Source organism: Symphalangus syndactylus, chromosome 20 (genome assembly GCF_028878055.3).
Source record: "Symphalangus syndactylus isolate Jambi chromosome 20, NHGRI_mSymSyn1-v2.1_pri, whole genome shotgun sequence".
NCBI classification, from domain to species: Eukaryota; Metazoa; Chordata; class Mammalia; order Primates; family Hylobatidae; genus Symphalangus; species Symphalangus syndactylus.
In genome coordinates this window covers 66,755,304-66,774,645 of record NC_072442.2, presented here as the reverse complement: position 1 = coordinate 66,774,645, position 19,342 = coordinate 66,755,304, and the positions used below count along the sequence as shown (strand labels likewise).

Genomic DNA, 19,342 nt, shown 5'->3' with positions numbered 1-19,342 from the left:
CAAAACCTTTTTCCACCAGTTTTTTACATGTCGCTTCTCTACCAGGAGATTCTTCTTTGCGTCATCTAGATTAATGAACACACTGGACTTATATACAGCTGGACAAGAAAGAGTAACCAATTTAAGTGCCTTTTCCTTCAACAATTTTAACTTCAGTTGCTTAAGGATGATCAAGCCACCAATGTCAACAAAATATCCTTTACTTTTAAATAGTTTTTCTTTAAATAAGTTTAAAGAAAATCTATTTAACGAGTGATATTACTGGGAAGTTCACACAGAAACAGAAAGAGGCGAATGGGAGAGCAGGGCACGGGCAGTGGGGAGACCGGGCTTGGTACATCTAAAGCCAAAGCTTCCAAAGACTACAGCGAACGCTCCCCAGCCCGGGACGACTTGCTAACTAACTAGTGATTTTGAGAGTAGTGCTCTGGGCACACCATTGGTCACACCACACACAGATGAACCAGGACGGTCTTAGTCTCCTAAAGTGCAAGATGCCATGACAACAGGGAACTAGGCTCCACGCGATGTCTAAACCAGTCTCCGTGGCTTGCACTCTCAAGAGCGCAGCTAGGATTTCTTGGGCACGTTACAGATACATATTTGGGTGGCACTGGAATGTCTATTTTCACACACACACACACAGTCAATAATCATCTGAGGATGCAATTCTACCAGCTTTTTATTTCTTAAATAAGTGGCCAATTTGATTGAGAAAGTGACAAAGCAGCAGTGAACCTCTAAACCAATTAATAAAAGTCCTCTACTTACAATCCAAACCAGTAACCTCATCATTGTCCTTATCCCAGGCAAGGCACAGGGTTAGACAGCAGACAGAGAAAACAGAGAACACAGTCAGAAAGGGCACCAACAGGACAGTATCAGACAGCAGTGCAGGAAACCTTTGCAAATCCGATTCCAGGTTGTAGACGGACTGCTCTCCCCCACCCCTTCGTTATTAAACAGGGCTCATTACATGTGGACCCAGTTGTGGGCCATCCCTGAGATTCAATGTTCGCTGCTTCTCACATGGAGGATCTCTGGTAACTCAACTCAGCAGCAGGCTGTGGCAATCTCCCAAGTAAGGATAACTTTGTTTACAGAGTAATTGTTTCCTCCTCCTTTGTCAACGCAAGTCGCTGTGTGCTGCAGGGGAAGACATGATTGCTTCCTCCTGCATCGGTACCATTCTCCTTTATTGTTCAATATCTATGAGTGATTTCTAGATGTTGTGGCTTACCCTTAAACAATTCATGCTAAAAATGAATTAAAATACAAGACATTTATACATGTACAAACAAATGTTAAGATGCACCATTTCTATGTATTTATATTTCTCAAAATGGGACAGAAAATAGCAGCAAACAAGAACAAAGATATTTTCCATAGTTTTTGTAGAAAAATCCGGTCAGAAGAGCTAAGGGAGAAAGACTTTTCAATGTAAGCAGGGTTGTGAGGCAATATTGTCCTGAAAATTCACCTACTGTATGTATTTAAGGAACTAGCTTAAGATGTAATTTTTGTCCTCAAAAATAGCCATTAGTTCTCAAAACTTTCCCTTCCAGAGACATCTCTCAGGAATCTAAAAACAAACAAGCAAAGAAACAAACAAAAAGACACAAGCTAGACATAAAGCTGCTTCTAGTTAATATACGGCCTAGTCTCTGTATCTACAGGATGCTAACTCTCACCCTTTGTCTTTTGAAGGAACCAAATTTCCATTAAATACTAAAGGGGACATTTAAAAAATCACATAGTACGCAAATGAATAAAATGCAATTCAGAATTTTATCTTTGTTAAACTGTCACTGTTATCTCATTGTTCTGTTAACTTTTCAAATAACTTTCTTGGAAACAAAAAAAACCTGTTGGTTAGCTAAGCAATGGAATTCTTTATTAATAATTGACAATGGAATAGTGCTCCAAAAGTCATGGGTAAAAATTCTCTTAAACCTACTTGTAACCTTGGGTCAAAATATACAACATATCTGGGCTGTGTAAAACGTCGAGCGGCTAAACTAGAGGGGGACATAACGGAAGTGATTTTCCTTCGGCTGGAAAAAAATCCCCAGAGTCAGACCTAGTTTTCAGAAGCATTAAGATGAAAAAGGGTTTGTTCTAAAGCATGGCATTCCACAGCAAGATTTATTCTACTTGTCCGTTTTAGCACTTTTTCAAAAACCCAGGACTAAGGACATGGAGGTTGATGTGTATGATACACACATATAGACTTATCCACTTACAGATAGGCCCATATACTTACAAACATTTACATATAAACAAAAGGTGAAAACAGTACATTTGTATGCACGCTCCATTAAACCCTGTCATTTTTTTAAAACTTGTAAGTGAAACACAGTTTAAATCAATATCAGATTCATGTTGAAAAACAAACTGCTGTATTCCTCCCACTCCTTTCAAATGGGCACACAGAACCTTCTCAGTATTTCTCTGTCATTATGTAATGCACATTGCACATCCCTAAAAAACACCAAAAACAAATAGTGATTTGTACCATGACACACTCAATGGGAAGATTAAATTCTACTTGGAAGTCACATCACTACACAGTCTAATAGTATGGAGAATACAACTAGAAGGATGTCTAGTGTGGAAAATAGAAGCTTAGAGTATGACAGTATTTTTTGACCTGTTTACAAAGCATTAAGACCAAAATGAAATAAATGAGTTGCTATTAGCTGCTGAGATTTTTCTTGAGATTTACAGTCATTTTCTTACATAAATATACCACTAGCCTCTGCGTGATAGGCTGCCAAAACAAATATATCCTACTGATTTGGCAAATGTGTCATGACAAAAATTCCAATGTATAATCCCCATTCATTACATAGATGGTTCAGAAGATTTTGAATTGTAGCCTTATTATCTAAAATCCTTAAAGAAGATTTATTAAGCACACTTAAGTGATGTTACATAGATACACATTTCAGAAAAAGCCCTAATAACCACCACTTTTCCCCAAATGAGGCCATCAAGTCAGGCACCAACAGATAGCAGAAAGAAAAACAGGAATTAATAATCCAACATAAAATGACACTGTCAACTATTCAGTTTAGTGCCCTAGTTCAATTGATTCAACTTCTGCCTTCGTAGGCCTGGTGTGACCAATGCCAGCCCAGGTTTTTAAACCCCTATGGTACTTCTAGACAACGTATGTAAATTTACAGTATACAATTTGGATTCACCATGCATGAATACTTTGTGTGTAACATTTAATAAGCTCAATCTACATCCAGAATAATTTACATGAAAGGACAATATTTATTTAAACAGAGCTCAATGGGGTAACCATGGTATCATCAGAGTGCATCCAGAGGAAAAGAGGGAGGAGGGGCCGAAGGAGACGCAATCAACGGCACTCCCACACTTTTACTGTTTGATCTACGCTGCCAGTGACAACATAGGGTGCCGTCTTGTGGAAATCTGAAAGAAAAAGAAATGGTTTATTTAAAAATCAGACGTAAGCCTGGGCAACAAACACAGTGAGACCCCCTCTCTACAAAATACAAAATTAAAAAAAAAGTTAGCCGGGCATGGTGGTGTGTGCCTGTAGTCCCAGCTGCTCGGGAGACTAACGCAGAACTGTTTGAGCTGGGAAGTCGAGGCTGCAGCGAGCCATGACTGCACCACTGCACTCTAGCCTGGGTGACAGAGCAAGACCCTGCCCGGTCCCAACCCTCCATCACACTGAGCCAGATAAAATTTTTAATGAGCCACAAAACAAGAAAGTCCAAATGCCAGGAGTGTTCGTGTTTCTCTAATACACCATAACCCAAGAAGGTATCTAGTTTGCCAATTCAGTTAGGGAAGTTGAGACTCAATGATCAAATCCTGTATTAACATCTCAATGAAAACGCCTGTTCCTGTTTGGCCCATCCCAAATGGGGCTCAAATCTTTTTTTTTCTTTTTTGAGGGGCAGGGTCTCACTATGTTGCCCAGGCTGGAGTGCAGTGGCTGTTCCAAGGTGTGATCCCACTACTGATCGACAAGGGAGTTTTGACCTGCTCTGTTTCCTTGGGCAACCTGGGAGTCTCCTGTTCCCAGGAGGTCACCATATTGATGCTGCACTTAGTGCAGACATCCGATCAGCACAGCACACTGTAACCCAGAACTCCTGGGCTCAAGCAATCCTCCAGCCTCAGCCTCCTGAGTAGCTGGGACTAAAGGCACAGCAGGGCTCAAATCTAACAATACAGAGTCTCGCCATATCCATTTACTGAACATGTTCCAGGCATGGCATAAACGCTCCATCTTTGTGCCTAATCCTTGAAGCAATCCTGTGAGGCAGGTATTAGCCCATCTTACCGAGGCTTCGGTCCATTATACTTTAGTGCATTTATTATACCTGACTGTATTCACTACCTTAAATTCCAGATTCAAGTCCAGATGACAGTGAGGATGTTTACTCAAATCAAATACAATTTCCTGAGTTTCTAGTATCTGATAGTATACACCTGCCAGAGGGAAAGGCTGAGGAAAATTTTGTTTGAGAAACAAACTAATAGGGGAGAAAAATTACCCATCAGAGTGGTAAGTAACCTCTTCACAAATTCTGGTTTCCAAAACCAGTGTTGTGCAGTGGAGAAAGTAATGTTTTTACTGTAAGGCTAACAATGGAAAGAGTTAAGAGGAAAGGAGAATTTAAAACAAAAGGTAAGAATCCACAAAATTTTTATCTGTCTTCTCTATTCTGCTCTGAAAGCACACTCATTTCTTACCTGGCAAAGTCCACATGATTATGTAAAACACTGTTTGTCTGGCACTCCAAAATCTAATGTTCAGAGACCTCACGAGGCGTACATACCCAAGGAGGTAACAAAGTGTTCATGCGCATTGAGGGTCTTCATGCATCGCTTGTTCTTGTAATCCCACACGCGTAGGGTCTTGTCATCAGCACAACTCAAAATAAACTTCCCCCCAGAATGGAACAGAACTCCACGTACCCAGTTATCATGACCCACCTTAAAAACAAAAGTTATTTGACTCAGTAAAAGGCAAAATGTTTAAATAGCATCTATTTCATAATACAATAAAACTATACATACCAAAAACATCAAAAGACCAAAAGAAAATAAAAGTCTAGGGGATTCTAGATTAAAGGAAATTGAAAACCCATAAGACATGAGCATCGAATATAATGTACAATCCCTGACTGGGTCCTGGATGAGGGTTAAAAAGAAGTCACGCAGGGCATTATGGAAATAACAACAACAAATCTGAATATGTAGTCTATCAATGGTAAATTTCTTGAGTGTGATTAATTTTATTGTGGTTATTTATATACTATCCTTGTTCTTAGGTGGTTCATGCTAAAATACTTGGGGGTAAAGTGTTACGATGTCTCCAAAGAACGCTCAAATGATTTCAGCAAAATATACACACATACATGAAGGAAAACCAACAAATGGTAACTAGGTGAAGGATATATAGGCATTCACTATATATCCATCCATCCATCCATCCATCCATGCATGCATCCATCCATCTAATCATCCATCCATCCATCCATCCATCCATCCATCCATCCATGCATGCATCCATCCATCTAATCATCCATCCATCCATCCATCCATCCATCCATCCATCCAATCATCCATCCATCCATCCATCCAATCATCCATCCATCCCATCCATCCATCCAATCATCTATCCATCCATCCAATCCATCCATCCATCCATCCATCCATCCATGCATCCATCCATCCATCCATCCATCCATCCAATCATCTATCCATCCCATCCATCCATCCATCCCATCCATCCATCCATCCATGCATCCATCCATCCATCCATCCATCCAATCATCTATCCATCCCATCCATCCATCCATCCCATCCATCCATCCATCTATCCATCCAATCATCCATCCATCCAATCATCCATCCATCTAATCATCCATCCAATCATCCATCCATCCATCCAACCATCCATCCATCTAATCATCCATTCATCCATCCATCCATCCAACCATCCATCCAATCATCCATCCATCCATCCAATCATCCATCCATTTAATCATCCATCCAATCATCCAATCATCCAATCATCCATCCATCCATCCAGCCAGCCATCCATCCAGCCATCCATCCATCCAGCCATCCATCCATCCAATCATCCATCCATGCATCCATCCATCTAATCATCCATCTATCTCATCATCCATCCATCTCATCATCCATCCATCTATCCATGCATATTTCCCCTGTCACAGCAGTTCTGTTCTTGCGATTTATCTTTAAGGACATGACCAGAGATTTAGTTAACGAAGATGTTCACAAAGCACTGTCTGTAGATCAGTGTAGAGCATCTAACAACATAAGCAAGGATCACATACTTTCTAAATTAAAGGTTTGCTACAAAGCTACCTTAAGGGGCATGATACCATTTTTATAAAAAATAGCACATTCATCTACACATTAAGAAAAAGGCTTAGAACTGCACAGTTGAACATGGTAGCTACTGTCCATGTATGCCTACTTTAATATATAATAGTTAAGATTACATACAACCAACAATTCAGTTCTTCAGTCTCACTAGCCACATTTCAAGAGTATAACAGCTGCATGTGACTAGTAGCTACCACGCTGGATAGTGCAGTTATAGCACAGCATTGCAAAGTTTTGTTTTGTTTTAAAAAGAGACAGCAACTCTGTTGCCCAGGCTGGAGTATAGTGGCATGATCACTATATATAGGAGGATTCAAGTAATCCTCCTGCCTTAGCCTCCTAAGTAGCTAGGACTATAGGCATGCATCATCATGCATGACTAATTTTTAAACTTTTATTTTGGTAGAGACAGGGCCTCATTATGTTGCTCAGGCTGGTCTCAAACTCCTGGGCTCCTCCTGCCTTGGCCTCCCAAAGTCCTGGGATTACAGGCGGGAGCCACGGTGCCTGGCCAAGAGTATGTTTTTCTTTTTTCTTTTCTTTTTTTTTTTTTTTTTTTGGAGACAGAGTCTCACTTTATTGCCTAGGCTGGAGGGCCATGGTGCGATCTCGGCCCACTGCAATCTCTGTCTCCCAGGTGCAAACGATTCTCGTGCCTCAGCCTCCTGAGTAGCTGAGATTACAGACATGCACTACCATGCCCGGCTTTTTTTTTTTTTTTTTTTTTTTGAGATGGTTTCACTCTTGTTGCCCAGGCTGGAGTACAATGGCGTGATCTTGGCTCACTGCAACCTCTGCCTCCCAGGTTAAAGCAATTCACCTGCCTCCGCCTTCCCAAGTAGCTGGGATTACAGGCATGTGCCACCATGCCTGGCTAATTTTGTGTTTTTGGTAGAGACGGGGTTCCTCCATGTTGGTCAGGCTGGTCTCGAATTCCTGACCTCAGGCGATCCACCTGCCTCAGCCTCCAAAAGTGCTGGGATTGCAGGAGTGAGCCACTGTGCCTGGCCTGCTTTATTTTAATTATATATCATGTTTTCTTAACAGCAACATGGTATAGCTGAACTCAGCTCAGAATACTACTAGAGGAGAGTTTCATTTTAATTAATTAATTAATTAATTAATTTTTTGAGGCGGAGTCTCACTCTGTCGCCCAGGCTGGAATGCAGTGGTGCCATCTCCGGTCACTGCAAGCTCCGCCTCCCGGGTTCACGCCATTCTCCTGCCTCAGCCTCCCGAGTAGCTGGGACTACAGGCACCCACCAGGATGCCTGGTTAATTTTTTGTATTTTTAGTAGAGACGGGGTTTCACCATGTTAGCCAGGATGGTCTCGATCTCCTGACCTCGTGATTCGCCCGCCTCGGCCTCCCAAAGTGCTGAGATTACAGGCGTGAGCCACCAAGCCCGGCCTAGAGTTTCATTTTCTAATCAGTTCTTGAAGATGCTTCCACATGTGTCTGTCATATCCTACAGAGAGACAATCACTTCAAGGTATCATTAGCACCTAAAAAATCTCTAAACAAACGTGGAAGCCAAATTATAAAAACTACTACTAAATGAACATCCACAGATCTCCTTGGAACTCCTTTAGGCACACAGGAATGTCCACAATCCCTTACTAGTATTGACATATCTTTCTACGGAAATACAGATGCTCCTAAATAAGCCAAATAAACTAGATCATGTGAGCAAGGAGGTATAACAGTTAAAAGGATTCATATAAATAAAGTGAAACAGAGAAACAAACATCTTCAACAGTGAACAGGTCTCTAAGAATGCTGCTTTTTCTCATAAGAGATATTACACATTTTTTTTTTTTTTTGAGACGGAGTCTCGCTCTGTCGCCCAGGCTGGAGTGCGGTGGCACGATCTTGGCTCACTGCAAGCTCCACCTCCCGGGTTCACGCCATTCTCCTGCCTCAGCCTCCCGAGTAGCTGGGACTACAGGCGCCCGCCACCACGCCCAGCTAATTTTTTGTATTTTTTAGTAGAGAAGGGATTTCACCGTGTTAGCTTGATCTCCTGACCTCGTGATCCACCCGCCTCGGCCTCCCAAAGTGCTGGGATTACAGGCGTGAGCCACCGTGCACCGACCGAGATATTACACAATTTTTAAAGATACAGTGAGCTAGTAGCATCTCCCCCTCAAACACCGACTGGCTCTACAGATTCTTTATAGAACCTGCATTCTAGAGAAATAACTTTCACATCACTATAACAACAACAGAAGCTAAAGGAAAACTATAAAGAAGTTATTTTAAAGCCCAGAATAATTCAGATTATTTAATAAGATATCATAAAGCACTAATCCAAAAAGGTATAAATAGTGAAGATGCAAAAGAAACGGTAAGATTATGCAAACTTACGAGGGTCATAAGGCACATGCCAGTACTGACATCCCACATCTTAATAGTCTTGTCTCTGGATCCAGATAGCAAGAATGGCCCCGGTTTACCACTTTTTTTAGTCTACAGAAAACATAATAAAAATTAAGTTACCCACACAAGAAGTTAGGTACGGACTTTAAATGGCTTCTATCTAATAATGATCTATATTTCCAATTTTGTTGCATTTTGGTTTTTTGTTTGTTTTCAGACGGAATCTTGCTCTGTCGCCCAGGCTGGAGTACACTGGTGAGACCTTGGCTCACTGCAACCTCCGCCTCCCGGGTTCAAGTGAATCTCCTGCCTCAGCCTCCCAAGTAGGTGTGATTACAGGCACGCGCCACCACACGTGGCTAATTTTTGTATTTTTAGTAGAGACGGGGTTTTGCCATGTTGGACAGGCTGGTCTCGAACTCCTAACCTCAGGTGATCAGCCCACCTCGGCCTCCCAAAGTGCTGGAATTACAGGCGTGAGCCACTGCGCCCGGCCCAATTTGTTTTTATCTGTTGAAATACACAAGTCTTTCACAGCATACCTATGCTATACAGGAAGGACCTAGATAATGTAAGAACAGAAAGTCTCTATTTAGGTTAGGACTCAGTTTTCATAAAACCAACAGATAATAAATTTACTTTTCAAGATTTCTGTAATCACTATTTAATTTAGCTTTTACAAATCCAACCAAAATCAAATTTATTTATTTATTTTTTTGATCTGGGTTAGGGAATATTCGTTTATTTCAAGACAGGGTCTCATTCTGTCACCCAAGCTGGAGTGCAGTGGAACAATCATAGCTCATTGCAGCTTTGAACTCCCGGGATCAAGCGATCTTTCTGCCTCAGTCTCCCTAGTGGCTGGGACTACAGAAGTGCACCACCACACCTAGCTAAGTTTTTGAAAAATTTTTCCCTCATTAGTATAGTGGTGAGTTAAAAAAAAAAAAAAGTTTTCTGTAGAGACAGGGGTCTCGCTATGTTGCTCAAACTCCTGGGCTCAAGTGATCCTCCTGCCTTGACTTCCCAAAGTGCTGGGATAACAGGCGTGAGCCACCGTACCTCTGGAGGTGCGATGCACCAGTCAAATTTATGATATACAGCATGTAACCACCACCAGAGGGCAGTAAACAGAATCTCAAAATGCAATCAAAATAAAGAGAACTCACAAGAGAAGATTCATTGAGAAAAATAAGTGGGATGGGGGTAGGGGGAGAGGAAACTGCTTCCTTTGTTTATTGAAATGTAGTTTTAAAAATACATGATAGGAATGCCTCTATCAAAATCAATGTGAGGCCACGCACAGTGGCTCATGCCTGTAATCCCAGTTGGGAAGTTGAGGTGGTCAGATCACTTGAGGTCACGAGTTTGAGAGCAGCCTGGTCAACGTGGCAAAACCTTGTTTCTACTAAAAATATAAAAATTAGCTGGCAGGGTGGTACATGCATCCGTGGTCCCAGCTACTCAGGAGGCTGAGGCAGGAGAATCGCCTGAACCTGAGAGGCAGAGGTTGCAGTGAGCCAAGATCACGCTACTGTACCCCAGCCTGGGCAACAGAGTTAGACTGTCTCAAAAACAAACAAAACTTTTAGACCATTCATTTTCATTCATTTATTAGAAACAGGGATCTTGCTATGTTGTCCCAGGCTGAACTTTAACTTCTGGACACAAGTGATCCTCTTGCCTCAGCCTCCTGAGTAGCTAGGATTATAGCCATGTGCCGCTGTACCTTGTAATTTTTAACGTATTAATAATAAAGACCAAAATCATAACGATCACAAAGAAATGTGTTAAAGCTCCAGGCTCAGCTAGTACTTTTAAATGATCAAGAACATCAGAGGCCGCCATATGAAATAGTCTTCATTTAAAGAAACATTTATACTATCACATCTGGGATTAATTTTAAAAAATAAATACTGAACTGCATTTTACCATAAATTTATAAATAAAATGATTATGTTCATTAATGAAGGCTATTTTTCTGACAGAAAACTTTAACCTCTCCCTCAAGTTTGGTTTTACATTGAGATGATCTCGTAACAATGGTTTTTCTGATAAATTTTAATTCTTTAGGAGAATACCCATCACATATCAAATCAAGGATAGGCTGACAGCAATAATAATCACTGGTTAAATAATGTAAACACATCTGCAAGCTGTGAAGAGTAGAGAATTTCAGGATTCAGAATTGTGGGATGCAGATTTTTAAATGCATTAACAGCCCTGAAACTGGGAATTAGCAAAGTTATCTAAGGATTTAAGATAAAATAAAACCATGAAGACAAGTTTGTATCTACAGTACCTCAGATCCTGTTGCTTCAGAGATGGAGGAATAGGAGCTTTCTGGAGCCCAGGAAATGCATTCTACCACATGCTCGTGCTCTCGGAGCTCAGCCTTGCATTCCTTTGTTGCTACGACCCATACACGCACAGTCTGGTCATTGGAACAGCTGGCTATCAGAGTGCCATCTTGATTTGGTCGTACCATACGTACCCATTCTCTGTGTCCTGTGAATGTCTTCACACAGTAGCTGTCAATATAAATAATAACTTACATTGTGAATGACAATCATCAGGACACTTCCCAGAAGTGGTACAAACATATGTACTGGGATGAAGAGAATGGCACCAAGTTAGAGATGCAAGTCGACAGAAAAAATGTACAATCCTAGTTAATTAAAGTGGGAACAATAAGCTAACAGACGTATCATTAAGGAGCTAATAAAATCAACATCTAGAAGATAAAATATGTATAAGAAATAAAATCTTTCAAAACTAAATACACACTGAAAAATATTTCTAGCCATATTGGAAAAAAGCTATGCTCTACTAATCTGAGTAAAACTAGTAACTTTGTATTACAAAAATCAGTAATTCTACGCACAACCAAATTCAGCCTAACAGAGGTATACCAGCACAAAGATTATTTACACTTTAATTTACACCCACAGAGAGATCACCTAAAAGACGACCACAGAGGAAATAAGCCATTACACAGAAATGCTTCTCAAGGACATAGCGTCTCTCCTTACAATGTCTCTGTGCTCCTTTTTGGGGGACATGTACAGACCAAACTTAATTTTAAAGTATATTTAATATGACTGTCATAATGATTATTCTGGGTTAAAGTTGAAATGACTGTAACACCAGAACACAATTTTGTTTTGTTTTTTATAAATGTGTCTTTAAGCTGATGCCTTTTCTTTTTTTTGAGACGGAGTCTCACTCTTGTTGCCCAGGCTAGAGTGCAATGGCAAGATCTCGGCTCACTGCAACCTCCGCCTCCCGGGTTCAAGTGATTCTCCTGCCTCAGCCTCCCGAGTAGCTGGGAGTACAGGTGTGCGCCACCACACCCGGCTAATTTTTGTATTTTTAGTAGAGACGGGGTTTCATCATGTTGGCCAGGCTGGTCTTCAATTCCTGACCAGGTGATCTGCCCGCCTTGGCCTCCCAAAGCGCTGGGATGACAGGCGTGAGCCACTGCACCTGGCTGCTGATGCCTTTTCAACTAAACTTACTTACCCAGTTTGCACTTCCCACATTTTTATAGTTTTATCCCTTGAGGCAGACACTATATGATCTCCATTGGGCATGATGGCTACTGAAGAAACATTGTGGTCATGGCCTAAAACACATAACAGCAATATATTATGAAGTAATATACCACCAAGAGCAATGAAACATCAATTGACCATGGGATTTTACCATGGGGTTTCACTATGTCAAAGCAAGTTCTAAATATACTGGATTTTATACAAATTGGATAAGAAACCTGGATTTACACGATAAAGTTAAAAAAATCAGTAAAAACAATCCATAAGGAAATAGTCAACTCCATTTAGGATTAAATTTCAACCTGTACAAATGGTTTAAAAACAAAAGGCATCACGATTATCAATATTTGAATATATTCATATACTTACCTCAGTGAGTCTGAATGTTTACATATGAACGCTAGGAAAACAATTTTTTATTTTATTTTATTTATTTATTTTTTTTTTTGTGAGGCAAGGACTTGCTCTGTTACCCAGGCTAAAGTGCAGTGGTGCAATCATACCTCACTGTAGCCTTGAACTCCTGGGCTCAAGAGCTCTTCCCGCCTCAGCCCGTCGAGTAGCTAGAACTACACAGATGTGTACCACCACACCCACAACTATTTTATTTTTTGTAGAGACAAGGTCTCCATATTTTGCCCACACTGGTCTCGAACTCCTGTCCTCAAGCAATCCCTCCTGCCTTGGCCTCCAAAAGTGCTGAGATTATAGGTGTGAGCCACTGTGCCTAGTTCTAGGTTGATATTCTAAGATATAAAGCGAATGGATACGAAAAATGGGGAATTGGTTCTCTGTTTAAAATGGTAGGCCAGGTGCAGTGGTTTACACCTGTAATCCCAGCACTTTGGGAGGCCGAGGCGGGTGGATCACCTGAGTTCAGGAGTTCAAGACCAGCCTGGCCAATATGGTTAAACCCTGTTTCTACTAAAAATAAAAAAAATTAGCCGGGTGTGGTGGTGCTTGCCTGTATTGCCAGCTACTTTGGAGTCTGAGGTGGGAGAATCATTTGAACCTGGGAGGTGGAGGTTGCAGTGAGCCAAGATTGTGCCACTGTACTCCAGCTTGGGTGACAAAGCAAGAGGCCATCTCCCCCCCCCAAAAAAAAAAGGGGGGTGTTGGGGGTAAAAAAAAATGCATTAGAAAGAACTCTTTTTAAAGTTAGAGCTATAAGATATAGACAACTTAAAGAAAAATAAATGATAGACCTTACGTGGCTCACGCCTATAATTCCAGCACTTTGGGAGGCTGAGGTCAGGAGTTCGAGACCAGCTTGACCAACATGGTGAAACCCTGTCTCTACTAAAAATACAAAAATTAGACGGGCATGGTGGCGTGTGCCTATAATCCCAGATACTCAGGAGGCTGAGGCAGGAGAATCACTTAAACCTGGGAGGCGGAGGTTGCAGTGAGCCAAGATTACGCCACTGCACTCCAGCCTGGGTGACAGAGTGAGACACCATGTCAAAACAAAACAAAACAAAACAAAACAAAACAAAAAACAGTGTTCATGCGTGGAATTCCTGTAATTGTAAACTTCCCCAATGCACTTAATTTGGGGCAGGGGGTGGGGAAAACACAACCTTCAAATTATGCCCTCTAGGTAAACACATAGTTTACTCATGTGTTAACATCATGGATAATCTGTACGTGCTCCTTGTACAAACTCTCAACATTCAAATGTCATTATGTATAAAGAAACAACAAAAATCCCTATGTAATGAGCATCTCCTATGTGGCAGGTACTACACCAAGATGATTTATCCTATGACTTCATTTTATCCTCATGACAACTCTATGACTCTGGTATTATCACCTCTGTTTTGCAGATGAAAGAGGTTTAAATTTTCTAATACCGTAAGCAGACAAGTAGGAATTTGAACCCAGGTATCTGACTCCAAAGCAAATATACTCTCTTTCCACAAAACATACTGCCTCAGAAAACGGTTCCCACAACAAGACCGGGGAAATAACAATGAATGAGGGCATGGGACATGTGCGCTCGTTTCATTTAAGTGAGCAAGAGAATCTGGGCTCGTTTTCACTTGACCTACTCTCTCTGGACTTCAGTTTCCCAACTAAGAAAAATTAAAACACCAACAAAACCATTTTTAACTCAAATACAGATAAATGACCTGGCAGTTTTTCTTACCAAAAAATACTCATACAAATATTTTATGTAAAGTACTAAAAGATACTTAAAACTTCATAACGGAAATCACTCTCAACTACTGTGGCTTTTCCCTGGACTATCTACGTGGTATGCTAGTCCACCAGTACTGACAGTTCAGAGGTGAATAAAGGAATCCTGCACACTGTTAGAAACAATATTCATTCTGAAGTATCATGATAGAAATTACTATTAAAGCACTATCCTCTACCCCTTACCGTGCATGGTTCTGATGCATTCAAAGCCCTGAAAATCCCATAGTTTAATGGTCATATCTGCAGAACAGGAAGCCAGAAGCTTGCCGCTGTGGTCGAATGAAATGTCCTGTACAGAGTCTGTATGTCCTTTAAGAGTTCGTTCAAAATCTCCAGTCTCATAATCCCACACCTGTCAAGTGAACAGAAAATTGGTTAACACCAACTCCATCACTCCTTTCTTGTTTCACATTTGCACTCAGCAGGCCAGTCTGGCACCTTATTGAGTAATTAACCGAACAAGTAACAAAGAGTAACTATTTTAGAAATACTGTATCTCATGTATAAATTGGTCTCTTTTTCTACAGGGAAAACTAATGTTGCAATTATTAAAATCTATCTCTAGTACCACATTTATAAGGTTTCTATCACATAACCAACTGTAATAGTGATAAGGTATACAAAGTCACAAGACACAGTCCGCTCCCCGTCTCAGAGCAGGAATGACATGTAAATAAGGAAACTTAAGGGGAAGAAATAAGAGGAAAGAAAGAGAAAGAGATGGAAAGGAAAGAGAAACAAACGGGAAGGGGAAGGGGAAGGGAAGGAGCTTCAAGGGGCTATAGCAAGCATTTGTATGTGGAATATCTGAAGAACAATGGATGAATACTCGATCCTACTAGACCAGCAGAACTCAGACATCTAAAGGGCCAAGGAAAGATTTCAAAAGATGTAAACTGTTCACAACTAGCAAATGAACAAAAGCATATGTCATTTTGAGTTAAAAAATGAAATATGGCTGGGTGCGGTGGCTCACGCCTGTAATCTCAGCACTTTGGAAAGCCAAGGCGGACGGACCACGAGGTCAGTTCGAGATTATCCTGGCTAACATGGTGAAACCCTGTCTCTACTAAAAAACACAAAAAATTAGCCGGGCATAGTGGCGGGCGCCTGTACTCCCGGCTACTCGGCAGGCTGAGGCAGAATGGCGTGAACATGGGAGGCGGAGGTTGCAGTGAGCCTACAGATGATCCTGGCCAACATGGTGAAACCCCCATCTCTACTAAAAATACAAAACTTAGCCAGGTGGGGTGGTGTGTGCCTGTGGTCCCAGCTAATCGGGATGGAAGGCTGAGGTGGGAGAATCACTTGAGCCCGGGCGGCGGAGGATGCAGTGAGCTGAGATTGCATCACAGCACTGCAGCCTGGGCAACAGAGCAAGACTGTCTCAAAAAAAAAAAAAAAAAAAAGAAAGAAAGAAAGAAAGAAAGAAAAAGAACAGTCACATTTTAAAAAGATAATTGTGGAGTGCAGTGGTGTGATCAGAGATCACTGTAGCCTCATACTCCTGGGCTGAAGAGATCTTCCTGTCTTAGTCTGTTGAGTAGCTGGGACTACACAGGTGTGGACCACCACGCCTGGCTTTTTGATGTTTTGTAGAGATGGGGTCTCAGTATCTTGCCCAGGCTTATCTCGAACTCTTCCATTTTCTTTTTTTTTTTTTTTTTTTTGAGATGGAGTCTCGCTCTGTCGCCCAGGCTGGGGTGCAGTGGTGCAATGCCAGCTCACTGCAACCTCTACCTCCCGGGTTCAAGCAATTTTCCCGCCTCAGCCTCCTGAGTAGCTGGGACTACAGGTGTGTGCAGCCACACCTGGCTAATGTTTGTATTTTCAGTATAGACGGGGTTTCACCATGTTGGCCAGGATGGTCTTGATCTCCTGACCTCATGATCCGCCCGCCTCGGGCTCCCAAGTACTGGGATTAAAGGTGTGAGCCACCGCACCTGGCCCTATTTTCTTTCTTCTCTTTCTCTTATTTTAATTGACAGGGTCTCCCTCTGTGGCCCATGGTGGAGTGGAGTGGTGTGATCACAGCTCACAGCAACCTCGAATTCTGGGCTTCAGTGTTGCTTCCATCTCAGCCTCGAGAGGAAGGAGGACTACAGGTGCACACCACCACACCCAGGTAATCTTTTCTTTTTTTGTAGAGACGGGGCCTCGCTATGTTGCCCAGGCTGATCTAGAGCTCCTGGCCTCAAATTGATCCTCCTGTCTTGGCTTTCTGAGTCACTGGGATTACAGGTGTGAGCCATTGTGCCTATCCCTCTTCCTGCTTCTTTTTTTTTTTGAGACAGAGTCTTTCTCTGTCCCCCAGGCTGGAGTGCAGTGGTGCAATCTCAGCTCACTGCAAGCTCCACCTCCCGGGTTCACGCCATTCTCCTGCCTCAGCCTCCCGAGTAGCTGGGACTACAGGCGCCTGCCAACACGCCCGGCTAATTTTTTATATTTTTAGTAGAGACGGGGTTTCACCGTGTTAGCCAGGATGGTCTCGATCTCCTGACCTTGTGATCCACCCGCCTCGGCCTCCCAAAGTGCTGGGATTACAGGCTTGAGCCACCGCGCCCGGCCACCCTCTTCCTGCTTCTTATCACAAATATTTTTCTATGCCATTAAAAACTCAGGAAATATTACTTTTAAAAGAATTCTTGGCTGGGCGTGGTGGCTCATGCCTGTAATTCCAGCACTTTGGAAGGCCGAGACGGGCGGATCACCTGAGGTCAGGAGATCAAGACCATCCTGGCCAACATGGTAAAACCCTGTCTCTACTAAAAATACAAAAAATTAGCTGGGTGTCGTGGCGGGCACCTGTAATCCAAGCTACTCGGGAGGCTGAGGCAGGAGCATCGCTGGAACCTGGGAGACGGAGGCTGCAGTGAGTCAAGATCCTACCACTGCACTCCAGCCTGGGTAACAAGAGTGAAACTCTGTCTCAAAAAAAAAAAAAAAATTCTTATTGATGGCTAAATCACTATTATAGAAAACATTATAGTGAACATTTTTGAATATAAAAAAATTCTGTCCTCATTTCATAATACGTAGGTCAGACAGTAATGGGGAAAAACAATTAGTGGGTCAAAAAGTATAAACTTTTAAAGCCTTCATATACTCTGTTAAATTGATATCCCATAAGACTGTATCAAATGTAATGAGAATGACTACTTTATCAAACTCTTATCATCACTGGGAATTCTTATTTAATAGGTAAAATATCTTGACAATTTGACACACATATATATGTATGTGTGTCTCACTCTGTCGCGGAGGCTGGAGTGCAGTGGCGCAATCTTGGCTCGCTGCAAGCTCCGCCTCCTGGGTTCACACCATTCTCCTGCCTCAGCCTCCCGAGTAGCTGGGACTACAGGAGCCCGCCATCACTCCCGGCTAATTTTTTGTATTTTTTAGTAGAGACGGGGTTTCACCGTGTTAGCCAGGATGGTCTCAATCTCCTGACCTCGTGATCCACCCGCCTCGGCCTCCCAAAGTGCTGGGATTACAGGCATGAGCCAACGCGCCCAGTGCAATTTTTTTGTTTTTAAGACAGGGTCTCACTGTGTCGCCCAGGCTGGAGTACACTGGCTCAATCATAGCTCACTGCAGCCTCCAACTCCCAGGCTCATGTGATCCTCCCACCTCAGCCTCCCGAGTAGCTAGGACTACAGGCATGCACCACCACACCCGGCTAATTTTAAGTAGAGACGAGGTCCTGCTATGTTGCCCAGGCTGGTCTCTAACTCCTGAGCTCAAGCAGTCCTCCCACCTTGGCCTCCCAAAGTCCTAGGACTATAGGCATGAGCTACCACACCTGGCCCATAATTTTAGTGTTTATTTCTTCTGCTGTTAGTAGTAAGGCCAAACTGTCGTTACTATTTGGTTAGTTGTTACTACCTTTTTTTTTTTTTGAGACAGAGTCTCACTCTGTCGCCCAGGCTGGAGTGCAGTGGTAAGATCTCGGCTCACTGCAACCTCTGCCTCCTGGGTTCAAGCGAATTTCCTGCCTCAGCCTTCCAAGTAGCTGGGACTACAGGTGCATGCTGCCATGCCCAGCTAATTTTTTTGTATTTTAGTAGAGATGGGCTTTCACCGTGTTGCTCAGGCTGGTCTTGAACTCCTGAGCTCAGCAATCCACCCGCCTCGGCCTCCCAAAGTGCTGGGATTACAGGCGTTAAGCCACCGCGCCTGGCCTGTTACTACCTTTTTTTGTGAATTGTCTGCTCCTGGACTATGTCCATTTTTCTGAGATGTTAGTGCTTTTCACATTTGTTTGAATTCTTCATGTTACATATTAAAGTTGGCAATCCAGCCGGGCTCGGTGGCTCACACCTGTAACCCCAGCACTTTGGGAAACAAGGGCAGGAGAACTGCTTGAGCTCAGGAGTTTGATACCTGGGCAACATGGCAAGATCCCCTCTCTACAAAAAATAAAAAATTAGCTGGGCATAGTGGCACATGCCTATAGTCCCAGCTACTGAAGAGGCTGTGGTGGGAGGATAACTTGAGTCTGGGGAGGTCAAGGCTGCAGTGAGTGAGCCATGATTGTGCCACTGTACTCCAGCCAAGGCAACAGAATGAGACCTTGTTTCATACAAAAAAAAGTTGGCAATCTTTCATTTGCTTATTAGTTGAACATACTTGCCAGTTTTGTTCGCAGTTTATTTATTTATCTTTCAGAGATAGGGTCTTGCTTTGTTGCCCTGGCTTGAGTGTAGTGGCGTGATCATAGCTCACTGCAGCCTTGACCTCCCAGGCTCAAGCGATCCTGTCACCTCACCTCTTCTTTCTTTATGTTAAAATTAGTTCTA

General features: G+C 42.4%; 1 protein-coding gene across 5 annotated transcripts in view; it reads right to left on the bottom strand.

Moving 5' to 3' along the window:
• Positions 1-3,262: 3,262 nt before the first annotated feature.
• The window catches only part of PAFAH1B1 (platelet activating factor acetylhydrolase 1b regulatory subunit 1), a 92,389-nt gene continuing 76,309 nt past the window's right edge, over positions 3,263-19,342 (bottom strand). For 4 of the 5 annotated variants that reach the window (XM_063629739.1, XM_055257985.2, XM_055257986.2 and 1 more), the window contains 6 exons: positions 14,727-14,895; positions 12,310-12,412; positions 11,090-11,318; positions 8,776-8,877; positions 4,827-4,983; positions 3,263-3,444 (listed from right to left, as the gene is read on the bottom strand). In XM_063629739.1, the coding sequence (XP_063485809.1) occupies positions 3,371-3,444; positions 4,827-4,983; positions 8,776-8,877; positions 11,090-11,318; positions 12,310-12,412; positions 14,727-14,895 (834 nt within the window). In that variant the 3' untranslated portion in view covers positions 3,263-3,370. The remainder of the gene's footprint in view (positions 3,445-4,826; positions 4,984-8,775; positions 8,878-11,089; positions 11,319-12,309; positions 12,413-14,726; positions 14,896-19,342) is intronic. The other variant, XM_063629740.1, reaches the window with a different exon arrangement.